The sequence below is a fragment of the Diabrotica virgifera genome, chromosome 10 (assembly GCF_917563875.1).
Source record: "Diabrotica virgifera virgifera chromosome 10, PGI_DIABVI_V3a".
NCBI lineage: Eukaryota > Metazoa > Arthropoda > Insecta > Coleoptera > Chrysomelidae > Diabrotica > Diabrotica virgifera.
In genome coordinates this window covers 111,889,413-111,909,107 of record NC_065452.1, presented here as the reverse complement: position 1 = coordinate 111,909,107, position 19,695 = coordinate 111,889,413, and the positions used below count along the sequence as shown (strand labels likewise).

The 19,695-nt window shown below is 33.4% G+C and overlaps 1 protein-coding gene and 1 non-coding gene across 2 annotated transcripts in view; both read left to right on the top strand.

Annotated features, from left to right (window-relative positions):
• The window catches only part of LOC114341932 (neuroligin-like protein glit-1), a 95,651-nt gene that overhangs the window by 39,711 nt on the left and 36,245 nt on the right, over nt 1-19,695 (top strand). The window contains exon 5 of the mRNA XM_050663298.1: nt 9,578-9,941. Within this exon, the coding sequence (XP_050519255.1) occupies nt 9,578-9,941 (364 nt within the window). The remainder of the gene's footprint in view (nt 1-9,577; nt 9,942-19,695) is intronic.
• Nucleotides 11,273-11,344, top strand: Trnas-gga (transfer RNA serine (anticodon GGA)). The gene has a single exon. It is a non-coding gene; the product is annotated as a tRNA-Ser (tRNA).

Here is a 19,695-nt window from a genome sequence, read left to right as displayed (position 1 = left end):
TTTCATTTAAACCATTTGAAAATGGGCAGTCCACTGCTGTAAAAACCAGTTGAATATTTAACTGTTTCATATTATTTCTAAATATTTTGGAATTAATTCCCGGATACTGATCTGTTAATAATGTTTTTATGGGGTGTTTATCTTGAATTTTAGAGATTAGTTTAATGAAATCATCTGTCGTCTGATTTTTTGAAGTAACTGCAAATGCATATCTGGTAAAATGATCTACAAGTAAGTGGAGGTATTTTTTTGTTGAACGATTGCCAGCAAATCCTATTGTATCTAGGGACATAATCTCGAAAGGTTCTTTTGCCGGACCTAATTGTGACAAGAGACCACATTTTGGACCTACTCTTGTTTTATTTTTCCAGCAGATCTCGCATTTCTGGCAGATATCCTTTGCCAGTAAATCCAAATTCTTAATGTAGTAAAAATTCCTAATTTTGTTAATTACTTTACCAGCACCAATATGACCATAAAATTTGTGAATTTTTGTTACTAACTCCACTCCAAAATCTTTGGATAATATTATTTTTTTCTGGTTCTTCCTCAATTTATAGAATACATCTTGGTTGAAAATTGTTCCTATCATTTCATCTATAGCTTGTCGATTATTATTCTGGTCTTGTTTTATCTCAGTTAATGTCACTAGGTTCACTGTTTTTATAAATGTTTCTGCATTTTCTATATTTTACAAAACTGGGTTTCTAGAAAGGCAGTCTGCTTCTACATTTCCTTTTCCGGGTTCGTATTTAATGTCGGAAGTCAAATTGTGAAAGAAAATGAGTCATATCTCCTAATTCTTCATCTGGTCTTGTACGAAGTTCTCTTCCCTCAAGGGGCTTATGATCAGTAATAACTACAAATTTTCTTCCCATTAGCCAGTATTGCCAAAATTTTAATGCTTCTTTAATTGCCAGGCACTCTAAAAAAATTGCTTTTTTGTTTTTCTGATATTTGTTCAATTTTTTTTGAAAAGTAAGCCACAGGTTTCATTTCTCCATCTTCTTGTTTTTGTTTGAGAACTGCACCAACTCCTAAAATACTAGCATCGGTATATATAATTGTAGGAGCATTTGGGTCAAAAATAGGTAGAATAGGTTCCAGAGCAGAGAATGCTCTTTACCTTATTAAAGGCTGCTTGGCAGTTTAAAGACCAGTGGAATTTAATATCTTTTCTAAGTAAATTATGTAATGGTTCTAATAATCTGGCTGAATCTTTTATATATTTGTGATAAAAATTGACTTTTCCCAAAAACTGTCGTATTTTTTTCCTGGTATCTGGTGCTGGAAAATTTCTGATCGATATTAAATTATCATGTAAAGGACGAACTAAATTGTTTCCCACAATGTGTCCTAAATATTTTACCTCTTTTCTTGCAAAATTACACTTTAGAAGTTTGAGCCTAAATCCATCTTCTAAAATGGCTTCCATGAGTCTTTCAATGTGCTCTAAGTGTTCTTCAAATGATAACGAAAATATTAAAATATCGTCTATGTAATTTATACAAAATGAGTTTAAATTATGTTTTCTGATATTACTTAAAATTCTTTGAAATATTGCTGGTGATGTTTTAAGCCCAAAAGGTAAGCATTTCCATTGCCAATGACCATCTTGTGTAACGAAGGCTGTCTTATATTTATCTTTATTCCGAACTGGAATACACCAAAAAGCAGAATTTATATCTAAAGTAGTAAATAATTTAGCATTCCTTGTTTTGGTCAAAATCTCGTCAATTAATGGAAAATGTTGTTGTTCGGGAACAATTAATTTGTTTAATTCACGAAAATCAATGCATAATCTTGTTTTAGATCCTTCATATTTTTTAACAGCCAATGTAACAGGTGCTGCAAAGGGCGAAGATGATTCTTCTATTAAATTTGCTTTTAACAATTGTCCTATTTGAAATTCTATCTCTTTTTGATCCTCTATTGAGCATCTATATGGTTTCTTTGCGACAAATTTATGTTCTAAAAGTTTAATTTGAGCTTCATTATTTTGAACTTGCCCAATATCAAATTTATGTCTTGCAAAAATATTGTCATATTTATTTAGTAATACAGTAGAACGTCGATAATCCGGACGTCAAAAATCCGGACTGTCAATAATCCGGATTTGTATCTAGCAAAAATATCTGAGCCTTTTAAAATAAATTAAGAACTTCGCTGCGAAAAACGAACCTCTACCGCAGTTCAAAAATATTTTACACATTTTTTTAAAAGCCCAAATAGTGTCTGATGTTTTTACTGTACACATGGTGCTATTATAAATTAATTACAATACAGTGTTTAAACATAAAAAAATGTTTTGATTAATTTCTCCTCTAGATACTTTACTGTACAAGAGAAAACATAAAATTTTAAAACGTTTGTTGTACTTTAATGTGTATATTGGCCTTTTTTTGAGGTAATTTCGATAATCCGGATAATTTGATAATCCGGATGGGGTCCGGTCCCAATTAATCCGGATTATTGACGTTCTACTGTATTTCTATTTTACTTTTCTGATCTGGCTGTAAATGTTCTAATTTTGCTTCAAAAAGCTCTGTGGGAATTCCTTCGTTAAAGTTTATTGTATATTCAGTCATATTAATATTGTGATTAAATTTTTCAATCTTCTCTTCAATATTTTCATCTAATCTTTGATAAATTTCTAAATCAAAATCTTGTTTCATTTGAAAATTCAAAATAGAATCTAATCCAAGTAGAATATCATACTCGAAATACTCATCATTAATTACAAAAAGATTAACATTTTTCTCGATCTTATTAATTTTCATTTTTGCAATTAGTTTTCCTGTACAATTTGTTCTGCCATTTACCGTTTTAAACATATTCCTATCTTCATGAATAACTAATCCCAACTTACCTGCTACCTTCGAATTCAGAAGAGTAACATTTGAACCTGGGTCATAGATTCCACATAATTCTCTATTATTTAGGAATACTTTTAATTTGATCAATGGCAGCAAATTCAGTTTTTTTGGTCGGTTATCGTTTCATTTAATGTCTCCTGTATAGCAATATTAGTAACGTATTTAATATCATTTGATTTGTTTTTTTGTATTGTTTTCATATCTTTTTGCTTTAAACGGCACATTGCCTCTGGGTGAAACCTCCCAGAGAATCCTTTTTTATCACAATATTGACAACTTTTTTTTTCTTCTGAAATTTGTTGAAAATTTGGTTTGGTCTGTGATTTATCTTTCTTTCTTATAACTGAACTTTCCAATTTTCGTAATTCACCTATCAATTTTTCCATTGTTGTAACGTCAGCTCTATTAATATTATTTTGTATATGAATTAGCAAATTTGTCACAATTAAATCGATTATTATATCACTAGGAAAATCATTTTTGACATTTAGCAATAAATTTTCTTTACGAAATCAACAAGACTACCATCTATATACTTAAAAGAATACGCTTTCCTATGGTTATGCCAACATGTTTCACAAAAACTATCTAAAAAATTAATTTTCCATACCTCAAAACTGTTATCTAAGCCTAATGTTATTATTTTTGATTCAAACCATTCCATTGCTATTCCATCAAGAAACAGACGTAGAATCAAAATCTTGTCTTTATCAGCATCCACTTCACATCGCGAACATTCTGATTCGAAGGTATTAAGCCATGAATTAATTGGAACATTTTTCCCAGTAAAATTTCGAAGTACAAAATCATCTTTTATTTTTTTATAGTTTTTCTTTTCAACTTTAAGTATACCTGTTTACTATTTTGGAGCAACTGGACTAATGCTGGAGATTGTTCAATCGCTTCTGTCTTCTCATACTCTGGTAATAAGGTCTGCTGTAGGTACTCATTTTGATAAAACACATCACCATCTGAATCAAAATAAATCAGTTTCAAATTATCATCTAATGCAATGGTACATATTCGAAAGCATCCACTTGATTTCATAGACGCTAAAATGCTTTTAACTTTTTTCAAACGGAATAGTTCAGAATGATCATCTTGAAGTTGATTTTCAGCAGGCAGTTTATAATAAAAAGGGGACCCTGTTGGCTGCAACCACTTAAATTTATACACATTCTTCTCACTATCACTACAGATTGCTTCTACAGCAATACAAATTTTCATCGATGTAATATTCATCCTTAATTTTTCCATATAACGGCTTGAAAATCTATTGTTATCACTATTTTCGCTTGGTAAGCTTAAGTTCTTGATTTATAAGAGTAGTTTCATACTCTTATTCTTGTAAGAGATAGCTGTATGAATTCATCTAAAAAAGAGTTTATTTACAATATGTACAAGATAGATTAAAAACATTAATATAACTAAAATAACTTAAAAATACAAACCTAAAAAAGAGAATCAAGAACAATGCTATTTCTTATGAGTTTTTGACAACTATCAAATAATTTACAAAACGTCAGTCAAACTACAAACTACAATTATAGAATCATGCCGCCTAAAACTACAAATACCCTAAATTATCGAAATGTTGTTTTATTAAAAATAAGCATAGTTTTATTTTTACATATTTTTAGAGAAGAGTTACCAAGAAATACTTTTTATCCAAATAAATAACCATATACAAAGTGTTGTATTTTTTTGGCCATCATTATACTGGGTGGTGAATTGTCAAACGGGAAATAGGAAACTCAATGGAAAATTCTAAATTATTGAATTCCTGCTTCCCTAATTATTTTACATCTAAAGTCATAAAAAACTATTTGTAGAGAATTGAAAATCTCCATAAAAACGAATGTTAGATTTGTTCTACAAATTAAACTTATTCGAAAATTTTAGAAAAATATACATTTGCCAGAGTATTATTAGTCCAATCGTGAGAGATTTGACCTCTAAAAATCATAGGAACAAGCTAAATTTTGCTGAGAATATCAATGTTGGTACCCCAAAAAGATGCAAAAAAGTTTTGCCACTCCTATCCCCGGGCTTCCCCCGAAAACCTCCATATAAATCGTAAAAATGGCAAAAATCGCGCCATTTTTATTTATTTAACAGCTGTATAGAAACTGACTTCATTTGCGACAAAATGCAAAAATTTGATACGAAAGCTGCACCTTTAAAACGCATTTTAATTTTTTTCTATAGGATACTGATCAAAATATATCGAATTTTTACCGTCGAGTTGATGCGCATTTTATTTGATAGGGATGTTCACTAATTTTTAAATATAGTTAAATTCAATAGATTAGAAGATATATAAAAACGTAACAATCATAAAACTGTTTAAAAATGTATATTTTTTAATATAAATGAGTTCATAATTGTTGATTTTCTTGGAGGCTAGAAAAACGGTACCCTGCAGCGAGGCTACGGTCTGTGACGTCAGCAGTCGTATCGTCTTTGATCGACGACTAAGTTTTGTATACTTATTTACGAAGTGTATTTGAATGTGTGTAGTACTTTACGTATTTCGCCGCGAAAAATATTATTTTCGATTATATGATTGTGAAAATTATAATCCCTAATAAATTGTTAGCGAAAAAAATTATTTTTTGAGGAGTATCAGCAAAAAACATCATTTCTCTTTGTGGGTCCACGAAAATTATAATTACTAAAAAGTTCTCAGAAATAATTGTTTTCGTCGGGGGAAACAGAAACAGAAAGGGAAATAATTGTTTTCGTCGGCATTTATAATGAATTAAATCTTTTCGTTATAAATATTTTGGGAGTTATAATCTTCGCGGACACGCATATAAAAAAGAATTGCATCGCCAACACTTATCAAAGAGTTATTATTTTCAGTGAAAATGTATTAGGAATCACATTAATCATAGGTACCAGCGATTTAATTAGTAAAAATGAAACCAAATAAGTGGTGTCTTGTTCGTTGGTGTGTAAATACCTCTAAAAACAATTCTGACAAGATTTTTATTACCGTTCCAGCTAATTTAAATCGTAAAAAGAAACGTAAAAAAGAAGTATATGTATCAATAAAAGACAAGCTTTTCTCTTGCGAAGATCACTTCTTTATTGTAAGTTATGGATCTTTTCCTAAATAAATGGGTTTTTAAATTAAGTACTCATTTTTACCCAATTCTATGATATGTTTTAGATTTAAGTTAGCTTGGTTATAAAAAAAATAAATTATAAAAAGTCGAATACTTCGTATTTTGGACTTCTAAATATCCAGGCAACGAAATGGGTTAGCAAGAAAATTTTTACAAAAATAAAAAGTACCTATATAGTTTATGATCTTTCAATTTGTCTGGAGGTTTAAAAGACTTTGTGTCCATAACATAGTAATCAAGTAGATACCTATTTATTACCGACAGACCCTATAAACTAGACATCATTTAAATTAGTAGGGCAAAATCTATGCAAATGCTATTTAAATGCATTAATTTTTTCGAATCCTGAGAAAACTAATAAATATCTTTGAACAATTTGAACGCAGGATAATTAAAGATTACATTATTACTGAGGGCCGAAAGTCCATTAGAATAAACAAAAAGTTTCCTTTGAATGAAATATTTGAAATTAAAAATCACACTAAATTTTCTCTTTTTTTTTCACCCCTGTACCTTATTAAAATAAACATTCCGCTACTCTGTGATTGATTTATTTCTTTACAAGATGACAAGGAATCAGACACCATTGTTAAATGTACAGTACGTAGGTTAAGCGAATCAGCTATTTTAAAACCTTTCATTTTATTTATTTATTTGTACCACCCAAAATATGTCCTTAGAAACAGTCTATCCACTTAAACTAAACAAATTCACCATAAAACTCCATGTTAGCCCTGATAAAACAATAAGAGAACAAAATACAAAATAAAATGACCTGAGCTAACGTCAAATAGGTATCCAAAGAGAAGGAATACTGTGGACATGGCTCGCGCTGGAGTATACGAGTACGACTAGTGACGTCAGAAGCGTTTTCTTGAAATTTAAAATTATGCTAGATTTCTAATGAAGTTTTTTCATAGAAAGGCTTTTTTAATTTTCTTAATATTTTAGACAATTATTCCTAGGGTGTTTCTTAATCGTTTTACATGTTTAAAATGACTATTAAATTTTTTGTGAACATCCCTATTGATTTCGAGTGCGTAAATGTGTATCAACTCGACGATAAAAATTCTATATCTTTTGACTGGAGTGTCCTATCGACAAAAATTAAAATGCGCTTTAAAGGTAAAAAGAGCACCTTTCGTGTCCAATTATTGCATTTTGTCGCAAGTGAAGTCAGTTTGTTTACAGTTGTTAAATAAATAAAAATTGCACGATTTTTGCCATTTTTTACGATTCTTATGGGGGTTTTTAGGTGGAAGTCCGGGGGAAGGAGTGGCAAACTTTTTTGGAGTTTCAAATTTACTATTTTCGGTAAAATTCAGCTTTTTCGTATGATTTTTGGAGGTAAAATCTCTCACGATTGGACTAATAATACTCTGGCTAATGTATTATATTTTTGCAACAATTTTGGAATGTGATTAATTCGTAGAACAATTAATGTAAATGCGGAGCGCCGCGCGTTCGTGGCGCGGTTAATGTTTGTTAAAATTTTTCATTTTGACGAACCTTCCGCGATCCAGAGGAAACTTACGAACATTTAGTAATTGTAGATACTCATGTCTCTGCCCTGTACTTCTACTACATCTTATTTTGGTATTGTTCTGAAACTATTTTCTTGTGGCATCTTATGCAATTTACTAATTTATGTGGAATAAGCCAAAATTTGAGTTTGAATCAATTTTATTTGACGTTCCAAATAAACAGTAAAAATATCTCTAATACAATATTTCAAACGTTTCGTGTTGATTTTGAGAGTAAACTAAATGTAAGACCAAATGTTTACCTTATTGGGATCGTATCATGAGTTTTTTTCCTCGTTATTTACTATGGGATCACCAACAGAAGATTTCACTGTAATCATTTATGATGTTTCTGATATTCTCTGATTTTCTTTCTTCTGATTTTCGGATATTCTTCAATTAAAGTTGATTTCATGTAATCGCATGAACTATCATCTTACAATAAAGTCAACCCTTTCGCGTTTCTGCTCCTGATATAAAATCGTACAAATTCTCGAATTTTAAGCGATTGTTTCAGTCCTGAACATTTCAGGGACTACCTTTTTCGCTTTCCGGTGACACAATTATAATATATCTGCTTGTTTCAACTCCGTTGCTTCACCAAAGACAAAGTTAGAAAACTATGGCCTCTTCCAAGTTGTTCGTTACCTTTTTCGCTTTCCGGTGACACAATTGTAATATATCTGCTTGTTCCAACTCCGTTGCTTCACCAGAGACGAAGTTAGAAAACTATGGGCTCTTCCAAGTTGTTCGTTACGTTTTTCGCTTTCCGGTAACACAATTGTAATATATCTGCTTGTTCCAACTCCGTCGCTTCACCAAAAACGAAGTTAGAAAACTGTAGGTTCTTCCAAGTTGTGCGTTACCTTTTTCGCTTCCCGGTGACACAATTATAATATATCTGCTTGTTCCAACTGCGTTGCTTCACCAGAAACGAAGTTAGAAAACTATGGGCTCTTCCAAGTTGTTCGTTACGTTTTTCGCTTTCCGGTAACACAATTGTAATATATCTGCTTGTTCCAACTCCGTCGCTTCACCAGAAACGAAGTTAGAAAACTGTAGGTTCTTCCAAGTTGTGCGTTACCTTTTTCGCTTCCCGGTGACACAATTATAATATATCTGCTTGTTCCAACTCCGTTGCTTCACCAGAAACGAAGTTAGAAAAGTATGGGTTCTTCCAAGTTGTGCGTTACCTTTTTCGCTTTTCGGTGACAATAATTGTCACCGGAATAATTATAATTATTATAATATTATATCTGCTTGTTCCAACTGCGTTGCAGTTGAAGAAACAAAGTTAAATTTTTAATTTATGAATGTTTTTTATATTGATAACGATTTCCGAAGTGAAAGTCTAAACGTCAAGTAAACTTGATTTCAAACTCGAATTGTGGCTCATGCCCAAATAAAATAGTAAATCTTATTTTGTATTTCTCCCGCCGGTAAGAAGACAACAATGAAATGACCTTGTTTTACATTGGTCAGCATGTATATTTTTTTTATTTCAGCTTCTATTTCCCTTCAGATTTCGGCTTTAAGTTGTTTTTTAAATGGTCCTTTGTTGAGGATCCCACAATAATGATTTTCCACGGTAAACATCAATAAGTTTGATATTTCCTTCCGATCACTAACAAATATTCAACTAAGGCGCGCCAAAACCAACAAACCACTCGCAAACCCGTTCAAATACGTATTGCGAACCATCAAAGCGTTTGTTGAAAAACCGACAGAAGTTAGATTGTGGTGCGCCGTGTGCGAGCCGTTTGTGCGCCACTTAAAAACACGTACTAATCTAACAAACATGATGCGCGCGAGCGGCTCGCACACCGAGCGGAGCGCATATGTATACCCGCCTTAACATTTGTTTTTAATAGAGATTTCAGTCCTCTACAAATAGTTTCTTATGAGTTTTGATGTAAAATAATTAGGGAAGCAGGAATTCAAGAATTTAGAATTTCGCATTGATTTTCCTGTGGCCCGTTTGATGATTCACCACCCAGTATATAAAAATTATAGAATTGTCATAATTTATTCTTTTAATTGATTTCAGAGTGGTTCGGCAGTTGCAGATTGGGCAATGATATTTGACAGATACAGAGCTCAGAATACTAGTAGAGTTTTTGGAAGACAAATTGGATGTAGTATAGAATCATCATGGAAATTGGTAAATTGTCTCAAAAATTCTAGAAGTGCGTTTGAAATAGGTAATGCTGAATTCCCACCTGAGGTAGGCCTTTTCCCTTGGGCACCTGTCATAGAAATGAATGTGACAGTGCCAGACTATGAAGGATGGGATAGAAAAGATTGGCATTTTATCAGTGACAGTGTTGAAAATTTGATAAAAAAGAGGTCGTTTAACCAAGGATTGCGTTATATGTCAAGTGTTACCTTACAAGAAGCAGCTGGATTTATAAGTAAATATTTTTTGACATTTATATATATATATACACCGTTTTTTTAGGCGTCAACGCCCTTCCGGTAGGGATCTATGGAGGAGTGTCACCGAGCCGCAAGCCCTTATCCCTTGCCGTACCGCTCCTCCATAGGCCGATCAGACACCAGCTTATTCCAGACCCAGTAGTAGATTCTTTTTAGAATTTTAGACTACGACGTCAGCCTTTTTATTTTTCTATTCACCGGGCTGGGGCTCGAATCTCGATCGCCTCGACCGCATATTCACTATAGATTTGTCAATCGTGCGCCTCAGTCCGCTTGGCTAATCTGATCGACTGACTTTTTGACATTTATAAGAATATATTTACACTAACGATAAAATCTTTAATAGAGTAGACATGTATGTCTGTATGCATATCTTTATAGACTATACCCTGTTTTTAAACTAGGAGGCCTTCGACGGTAATCCATAAATATTATATTATACTAAAACGTAGCAAGAGTTCTAAAAACAATTGTTTTTATATAAACGCAGACTAAAAATTAACGTAGGAATAACGTCATCATCATCAATGGTGCTACAGCCCTATGAAAGAGCCTCGACCTTCCCAAGTCTATTACGCCAGTCAGTCCTATCCATTGCCAACCGTTGCCAGTTTGCTGCGCCTATTTTTCTCCCATCCTCATCTACACCATCTTTCCATCTAAGTTTTGGCCTACCCCTATTTCTACTTCCCACAGGTTGTGACATAAGGATTCTTCTAGGAGGGTTGTTATGCTGTGATCTTGCTAGATGTCCTGCATATCTTAGTCGTCCTATTCTTATAAGAGATACTACGTCTTTTCCACCAAATATATGTTTATATCTGTGGTATACCTCGTAGTTGTACCTCCTCCTCCAAATACCATTTTCACAGATGCCACCGAATATGCCTCTCAGGATCCTTCGTTCAAATATAAGCAGAAGGTTTTCATCTGCCTTGGAGATGGTCCATGTCTCCGATCCATATGTCAACACTGGTTGTATAAGGGTTTTGTATATGGTTATTTTTGTTTTTGAAGTTATACTTCTTTAGGCGCGATTGGGAGTGAATTTTTATTATTCTGCGCGCATGCGCACACAGACAGTATGGAGTTCGTTGCTAAATCTTGTTAAGTTATGTATGTATCAGTCCGAAAAGGGTGCGGAAAAGATATATTAGTGTTTTAGTAAATATATTTATTATAATTTTTGTGTCTTTGGATTTGTCTTCCTGGGGAATAAGATAGTAAGTAATATTTAAAGTATTTTTATACTTCACTTGATCTATCTGTCACTATGTCTGTAAATCTTGAAATCCGTAAAAACAATGGTAGTATAGCTCAGTGGTAGAGCGTTCGACTGGAGATCGAGAGGTCCCCGGTTCGAATCCGTGTGCTTTCTATTTTTTTTTGGTATTATTCTAATAAACATTTTTGTAAAGTAGTAAGTAAAAATTAGTTTAATCTTTAAATAAAATACAAATAACCTGTTGAAAGTATATTTATTTCGTTGAAATCATATAAGAGAAGTATAACTTCTTACGTGTGTACAAAGTACATACACATTCTTTTTTGGTTTAAGTTTCTGCTTCTCATATGTCTACTCAGTCCAAAATAGCATTTGTTCGCTAGGATTATCCTTCGCTTGATTTCTTCTGTCATGACGTTTTCTTTGGTGATCAGGGAGCCTAAGTATGTGAATTTGTCCACCACTTCAAAGGTAGAGTTATCAACAGAGAATTGGTGACCGATGTTTCTGGCTCTATTGTTGGGTGTTGATGCCACCATCTTAGTTTTCTCCTCGTTTACTGTCAGGCCCATATTTTTTGAGGCATTTGAGAAGGTGGTATACATTTCTTCTAGTTTGCGTGTTGTGCGGGCAACTAGGTCCACGTCATCGGCATATGCCAAAATTTGGGATGATTTATTAAAAATATTTCCTCTGTTGTCTATTCGGGCATCTCTGACCGCCTTTTCCAGAGCTATGTTGAAGAGGAGACACGCCAGCGCATCTCCCTGTCGCAGCCCAATATTCGTTTCAAACGCCTGTGATTGTTCGCCCTGTATTTCGACTTTGCAAACGACTTTACGCATTGTAGCCTTAACCAATCTTATCAGTTTGTCAGGGATGTGGAATTCATCCATGGCTTCATACAATTTATTTCTTAGGACACTATCATAGGCCGATTTAAAATCTACGAAAAGATGGTATGTGTCGATATTGAATTCATTGGTTTTTTCCAGTATTTGTCTTAGCACAAAGATCTGGTCTGTTGTTGATCGACCAGGCCTAAAACCACTTTGATATTCTCCAAGAAGCTCCTCTGAATATGCACTTAGACGACCATATAAGATGCTCGAAAATATTTTGTAAGCTGTATTAAGGAGGGTTATTCCCCTATAGTTTCTACATTCCAATTGATCACCCTTTTTGTGTAGCGGGCAAACGATTCCAAGACACCACTCTTCCGGGATTTGATCCTCATTCCAGGCTCTTAGTATTATTTTATATATTTGATTAGTCAGGGTAGCACCTCCATATTTAATAAGTTCCGCGGATATACCATCACTTCCTGGAGATTTATTATTTCTTAGGTGTTTTATTACATCCCGTACTTCTTGAATTGATGGAGGCTCTAATGGTGTATTGTTGGTTGCTCTTGGGTTCGGTTGATTTGGATCTTCTACTTCGATGTAGTTCTTTATAGTGTTCCACCCACCTTTTCAATATTTCTTCTTTTGTATTGAGTATGTGCCCCTCCTTATCCTTACATAGTCTTAGCCTTGGTTTGAATTCCTTTCTTGCATTATTCAGAGTTTTATAGAATTTTCTTGTTTGATTTTCCTGTTTTAATGCCTCAAGTTCTTCTAGTATTCTATTTTCATAAGTTCTCTTTTTTCTTCTATGAATGCACTTCTCTTCTCTTCTAAGGTCTTTATATTTTTGTTGTTTTTCTCGGGTTTTCCTGTGCTGCATCTGTTTATATGCATCGTTCTTTCTTCTTGTAATGTCCTCACACTCAGTATCGAACCAGTCATTGCGTGATGGTGATTTCTCTGGCCCTAGAATATTATTTGCTGCGTCTTTAATATTATTTTTACACATTTCCCATTGTTCGCTGATTGTTAGATTCTCATTAATTATGCAGTTAGTTTCGATATAGTTTTGAAACCTTTCTACCGTTTGCGGATTTTTGAGGAGTTCAATATTAAGGCGCGTTGTTTTGGTACTTCTCTCCTTCTTCGCGTTTGAGATTCTAGCTCGAATTCTTGGGCCAACTAGAAAGTGATCTGAATCAATATTGGCGCCTCGATAGGTCCGGACATCTATCAAGTTTGAGAAATGTCTAGCATCTATGAGCATATGATCAATTTGGTTGTTCGTTAATCCATCGGGCGAGGTCCAAGTTCCCATATGTATTTTTTTGTGTAGAAAACATGTGCTTCCTACGATCATGTTCTTTGCGGCTGCGAAGGTGACTGCTCGGTGTCCATTCGAATTGGTATTATTATGGAGACTATATTTACCGATGTGCGGTAGATATATATCTTCCCTTCCGATTTTTGCATTCAGATCACCGATTACTATTTTAATGTCACTTCTGGGACAACTGTCATATGCTCTTTCTAATTCATCATAGAATTCGTCTTTTTCTTCGTCTTCTTTGTCCTCTGTTGGGGCATGTACATTAATAAGACTTATATTAAAGAACTTGCCCCTGATCCTTAAGCAGATCATTCGTGGATTAATCGGCTTAAAATCTATAACCAATTGCTTGACTTTATTATCGACTATAAAGGCTGTCCCAAATTCATGTCTAGTTCTATGGCAGCTATAGTACATGTTGTAGTTTGTTTTTTGGATTATGCCATGACCTGTCCATCGTACTTCTTGTATTGCAGTAATATCGGCGTTATATTGTGCTAATATGTCGCATAGTTTGCGGATATTTCCAGGTTCGTTGAGTGTGCGAACGTTCCAGGTAAATATTTTAAGATCATTGTCCTTATTTCGTTGCATTGGTCGTCGTTGAGATTTCCGTCCGGCATCTTTAACTTTCGATTTCGTAACCATGGATTTTTCCTGGGTTGGGTAGTTAACCCAACGCCAAACCCCCTTTTCGGAGGGCCATTTCACCCGCTCTCGTCAGTTCCCGACCCAACTTTCCACCCGGGTTGGATACCGGATCTCCAGATTGGGTTGCTCGGTTAACAGGGGACACCAACGTGAAGGTGAGAGTCGGATTTGAGTAGAAGAGGCTAAGTGGAGTAAATTGGAATCAACTCCATGTTTTCGCATTCTACCCCTTTATCCCCCTAGGAACAATTCACTCTAGGAATAACGTACAAAACACAAAAAATCGCCGATATAGCTCAATTAACCTAGAGTCAATCCATGCCAAGTGGTCCAATATAAATTAAGTTGGTTGCTTGACTATTTTTAATATTTTTTATTTTTCTACCTCTTAAACTTCACTGTATAGAGAGTACAAAATTGCATTCATTTTATTTTTAAAAAATTTATTTTGCCGATGAAGGCCATTTTTGTTAAAGCGTATCGATTATGTTCACGGAAAACATGGCTTCGCTCTTTAGCCAATATTTTCACTGAGGTGTGTCTTAGAACAATAAATCAAAAGCCAAACTTTTTAGAAAAGTATGCTCTAAAAAAACGGCCTATAGTATTATTTAATTTCAAACTACCCTTAAGGCCTTAAATGAACCTCAAAGTTTAAAAAGGTAAACTGATACAATTCCATTTTCAGCATTTTTTTAACAGCATAAGGCAAGCCGATAATGGTTTGTAATTTTTTTCTGGAAAAGACATACGTACATACTTTAAATAAAAAAAGTTTGAGCTTTTAGACTTGGTAAATTAAAAAAAAATCTCAAAAATGTATTTTTTTTGAAAAATCTCCAAAGTTTTAACCCCTATATCTCTGATGGGCATGCATGAAAAAAATTGAAATTTGGCTGAATGTTAGCCCCTAGCAAGTAGAATAAGAAGTAAAAATTTGGAGTTGTAGACTTACGTCATATAGGAGTTACAGGCCTGAAAAATGGTCAAAATTCAAAATGGTCAAAATTTGAGCGTTTGCGGGCAGGGTAATTAAAATTCAAGTAAACTGTCTAGTAAAATAAAAGTTAATCTATTTTACCAGATTTCACAATGAATACAAATGTATACAGGGTGGGCCAAAGAAAAGAATATTTGGCAGTTATTGGATTTTAAGGGAATGCCGAAACAGGTCGATTTTTATTTTTAAATTGCAATTTTTTTATATATATTTCATACTAGTGACGTCATCCATCTGGGCCTGATGACGTAATCGATGGTTTTTTTATGGGAATAGGGGTCGTATGTTATCTCATTTGAAAGAGTGTTCAATTCTCTGTTCAGTAATATAAACAATAATATCATTATTTATACAGGGTGGCCAAAAAATAATTCTGGAATTAAATTAATTGACACAAAAAGAAAAATGTATGTAATTTATTTAACTCAAAATACATTTTATTGCTGTCATAAAATAGAAAAAAAATTATTATTTGGCAGATAAACATTGCTTTTCGCTTAAATAAAATGTTCAAACTGTCAAGAGGTAGGTGGGAGGCTGTTTGTGATTTAATTTAACCCTTAAGATCCAGAATTAATTTATTTAGAAAATTTTATTTTTTGTTCTGATACTGATGTATTCAGGAGAAGGTTTTAAAACAAAAACATACATTTTTTTTCTTAATTACTTTTGATTTTTTATAAAATTGCCGTTACATATATGTAACGCTAGGAAGATATAGGAGCAAACATTTTTAAAATATTTCTGATTATAAATTTCAAAATAATAAACAAATATAAAACTAGATAAATGAAAAATCATAATCAAGTTATTGTAGATGAAAATCTATGTTGCACTTGATGCACACTCCCACATTGCACTTGCAACCCATGGAACGCACATATGAACTACATCATTTATCTGCAAAACGTCTCCTTTTCTTATCAGGAATATAGGTCAGGAGATGATTAATCTTATCATATCTTATATCTACGACTACTTTGGACGAAGATGGCCTGCCTGATCTTTTGGTTTGGTGCGATATTTCGTAAGATACGATATTACTAGATACCTTCGCAATTCTAGTTGTGGCATAGGATCTATTATGTCCAGTTATGTCCAACATCAATGTAAATAGACCATTATGTCCATAGTTATGTCCAGCATCAATGTAAATAGATACCACCATCATTTTTTAGAGCAAATTCCTACTTGGTATCTAGCTACATTCTGGTCCATAAGATCAAATTCAACTTTCCTTTCACTAGTTTTCCTTGCTGATGATCTGGAAGGCTGCGCCTCGTCAATATCATCATATATTTCGAAATCCCTTTCACTATTTCGTAAAACAAGTTCAACAGGTACTCTTATAATTCTCTCAGACAGCCTGTTAAAATCATTATATTCCTCATCACCAAACTCCTCGTCTATAAGCACATTCAATTCTGGGGTTTCATTACCTATATATATAGCATCAACGTCTAAAGTTTCAACGGCATCAATCATCTCCAGCGCTTCTTGAAGAGAAAGCCCTTTTCTGGAACAAACAATACGTTACAATTCCAAAAGTTCCGATTTTTGCTCCCATATGTTCCTAGCGTTACATATATGTAACACCAAAAATTAAAGGCATTTTTTACAAAACCAGGATAAAATTTCTAAAAATTTATATTATCATTAAGAAAAGACATTAATTTATTCTCAATTGAAAACACTTTAAACAAAATATAATAACAACAGAATAGTAAAAGTATACTTACTCAAACTTGAGATCCATTTTTACCATAAATAATAAACACCGTCACATAAAACACGCAACTAAATAAACAGGTTAGATCAAATCCTCGAACCAACTACTGAAAACTAGTAAACAAGTGTCCCTTGAAAGTCTTGCATCATCATCTAGTTAAAATTAGAATCACTTCCCAAATTTAAGGCTTAAGATTTTAGCGGTTTCTGCGTTACATATAAATATGTAACGCTAGGAGCTTAAGGGTTAAGCGAATAGAAATGTTTATTTGCGAAATAAACTTTTTTTCTATTTTCTGACAGCAGTACATTTTTTGACAGCACTATTTTGAGTTAAATAACTTACATACGTTTTTCTTTTTACGCCAATTAATTTCATTCAAAAAATATTTTTTTGCCACCCTGTATAAATAATGATAATAATGTTTATATTACTGAATAGAGAATTGAACACGCTTTCAAATAAGATACCACACGACCCCTATTCCCATTTAAAAAAATCATCGATTACGTCATCACGCTCTGATGGTTGACGTCACTTATTATGAAATATCTGCCAAATAGACCAAAAAATAAAAATCGACCTATTTCGGCATTTCATTAAAATCTAATAGGTACCTAACTATTGCCAAATATCGAGGTGGACTCTTTTTTTGTTACACCCTGTATAAATTTGTATTCATTGTGAAATCTGGTGAAAATACATTAATTTTAATTTCATTAGACAGTTGTATTTGAATTTTAATTAACCTGCCCGCAAACGCTCAAATTAATGATTTTTTACCATTTTCTCAGGCATGTAACTCTTATACATATTACGCAAGTCTACAACTCCAAATTTTTTCTTCTTATTCTACTTGCCAGGGGCTAACATTCATCAATTTTTCAAATTTTTTCATGCGTGCCCATTAGAGATATACAGGGTCAAACTTTGAAATTTTTCAAAAAATTACATTTTTGAGATTTTTTTAGAAAAAATTTACTTAAGTCTCAAAGCTCAAACTTTTTTTATTTAAAGTATGTACGTACGTCTTTTCCAGAAAAAAATTACAAACCATTATCGGCTTGCCTTGTGCTCTTATAAAAATGCTGAAAATGGCATTTTATCTGTTTACCTTTTCAAACTGTGAGGTTCATTTAAGGCCTTAAAGGTAGTCAGAAATTAAATAACGCTATAGGCCGTTTTTTTTAGACCATACTTTTCTAAAAAGTTTGGTTTTTGATTTATTGTTCTAGGACAAACCTCAGTGAAAATATGGGCTAAAGAGCAAAGCCATGTTTTAAAAAGTTAAGAAGTTTAAAAAGTAGAAAAATAAAAAATATTAAAAATAGTCAAGCAACCACCTTTGGACCACTTGGCTTGGATTGACCCCCTGTGAAGTTTAAAAGACAATAGTGTCAAAATTTCATAAATGTCAATAGTGTCGAAATTTCATAATTTAGTTAAGTAAACTTGCCTGCGGTTGGACCAATTACAAATAAGCATTACGTCACGGTAAATTTGAATTGCTAGTTTAAAAACGAGGTATAGAAATAACTAACATCTAAAATTTCGACACATTGTATATACTGATTGTTTCAAGACAAGCTTACACTATCTATATATCCGAAACTACTCACACGATATTCATGAAAACTGGTTTATGGTTTATTGATTTCCACCTTTCTACCGTTGACGGTTTTCCTGCTCATTCTCTTCATTTTTTGCTTCTTCCAATAGTTCATGCTCTGTGTGTTCTACGTCATCATTTTGTAAGTTTTTGGTAAGCTGTTTTTTAGAATATAGTCATATTAAAAAAAATCCCTCATCTTCCTTAGTCTCAGCATCCGTTATAGCTTGCAAATTGTAGAAGCCTCGGAGGTGTTACCAGAAAAGGTTCCCATTGTTTTCAGTCTGGTAGGATGTAGAATAACATTTTTGGATGCTGTTTTATGTGCTATTAGATTGAAAACTTAGTTTTTTTCTAGCAGTTGCCGCTAGGGCATCCCCGCCATTTCGTTCGTTGCAATCCGTGACTGCACGCCGGGGTTTGTCCTAGTTGGATCAGAGAGAGCAGCATATGTGCCTCCTGATGAGAGACTAATAAGTTTCGAAACCGGTAGATTTGCTTGTTGCACTCTCTGATTGAACTGGAATAATGATGCGGCTGTAGTTTCGTGTTGCAACGAAATTGAAAATGGTTATTCATTTTTGATAGTCCGATTAGTTTTTGGTTTATAATCCTTGTTTCAGTTTTTTGATAAATGGATATGCATTTCGTGTTTTGTTTTTTTTTAATGTATCTCTATGTCTATTAAAGGTTTTCACTTTTTTGTCTACACAGTTTATCAGCTTATCTCTTATTTCAAATACTTTCTCTTTCTCTAGTTCGTCTAGTCAAATATGTTCTATGTGCTTTATTTCGTTCTTCAATTGCCGCCTTACACTCATCATATCCTTGGCTATCTTTCGTTTCTTAAGTCCCTAGCATCGATTTTGCTACAGTTAATCTGGTTCTGCTTATTAGGTCCCACTGGTCTTCTACTGTTCTCTCTTCATTTCCTTCATATTCATTCAGCTTCGTCTTTATTTCTTCAAATTTCTTTTGAGTTTCGGCTCTTTGGATAGATCTAGAATTTCATTTCTCGGTTGATTGTCCTTTGCCTGTTTGCTGATTCTACGTTTGAAGTATATCTGAACTAGTATGCTTGTTGCTGATCGCTCTTCTAACAAGACGTGGTTTATTTGGTTGACAGCAGATCCAGGGGGTGCCTTTGTATATATTTTTTCGGGAAATAGGGTAGAATCGATGACCCTGTTTTTAGTAGCTGCAAAGTTAATAAGCTATTGGCCATTTTCATTCGTGTCTCTAAGTAGGCTATGACTCACATTCAATTTCTATGCGTTAGTATCACCTATGGCTATTATGATGTTAGATCGTATGTTAAAACTTTCCACTCTTGTTTT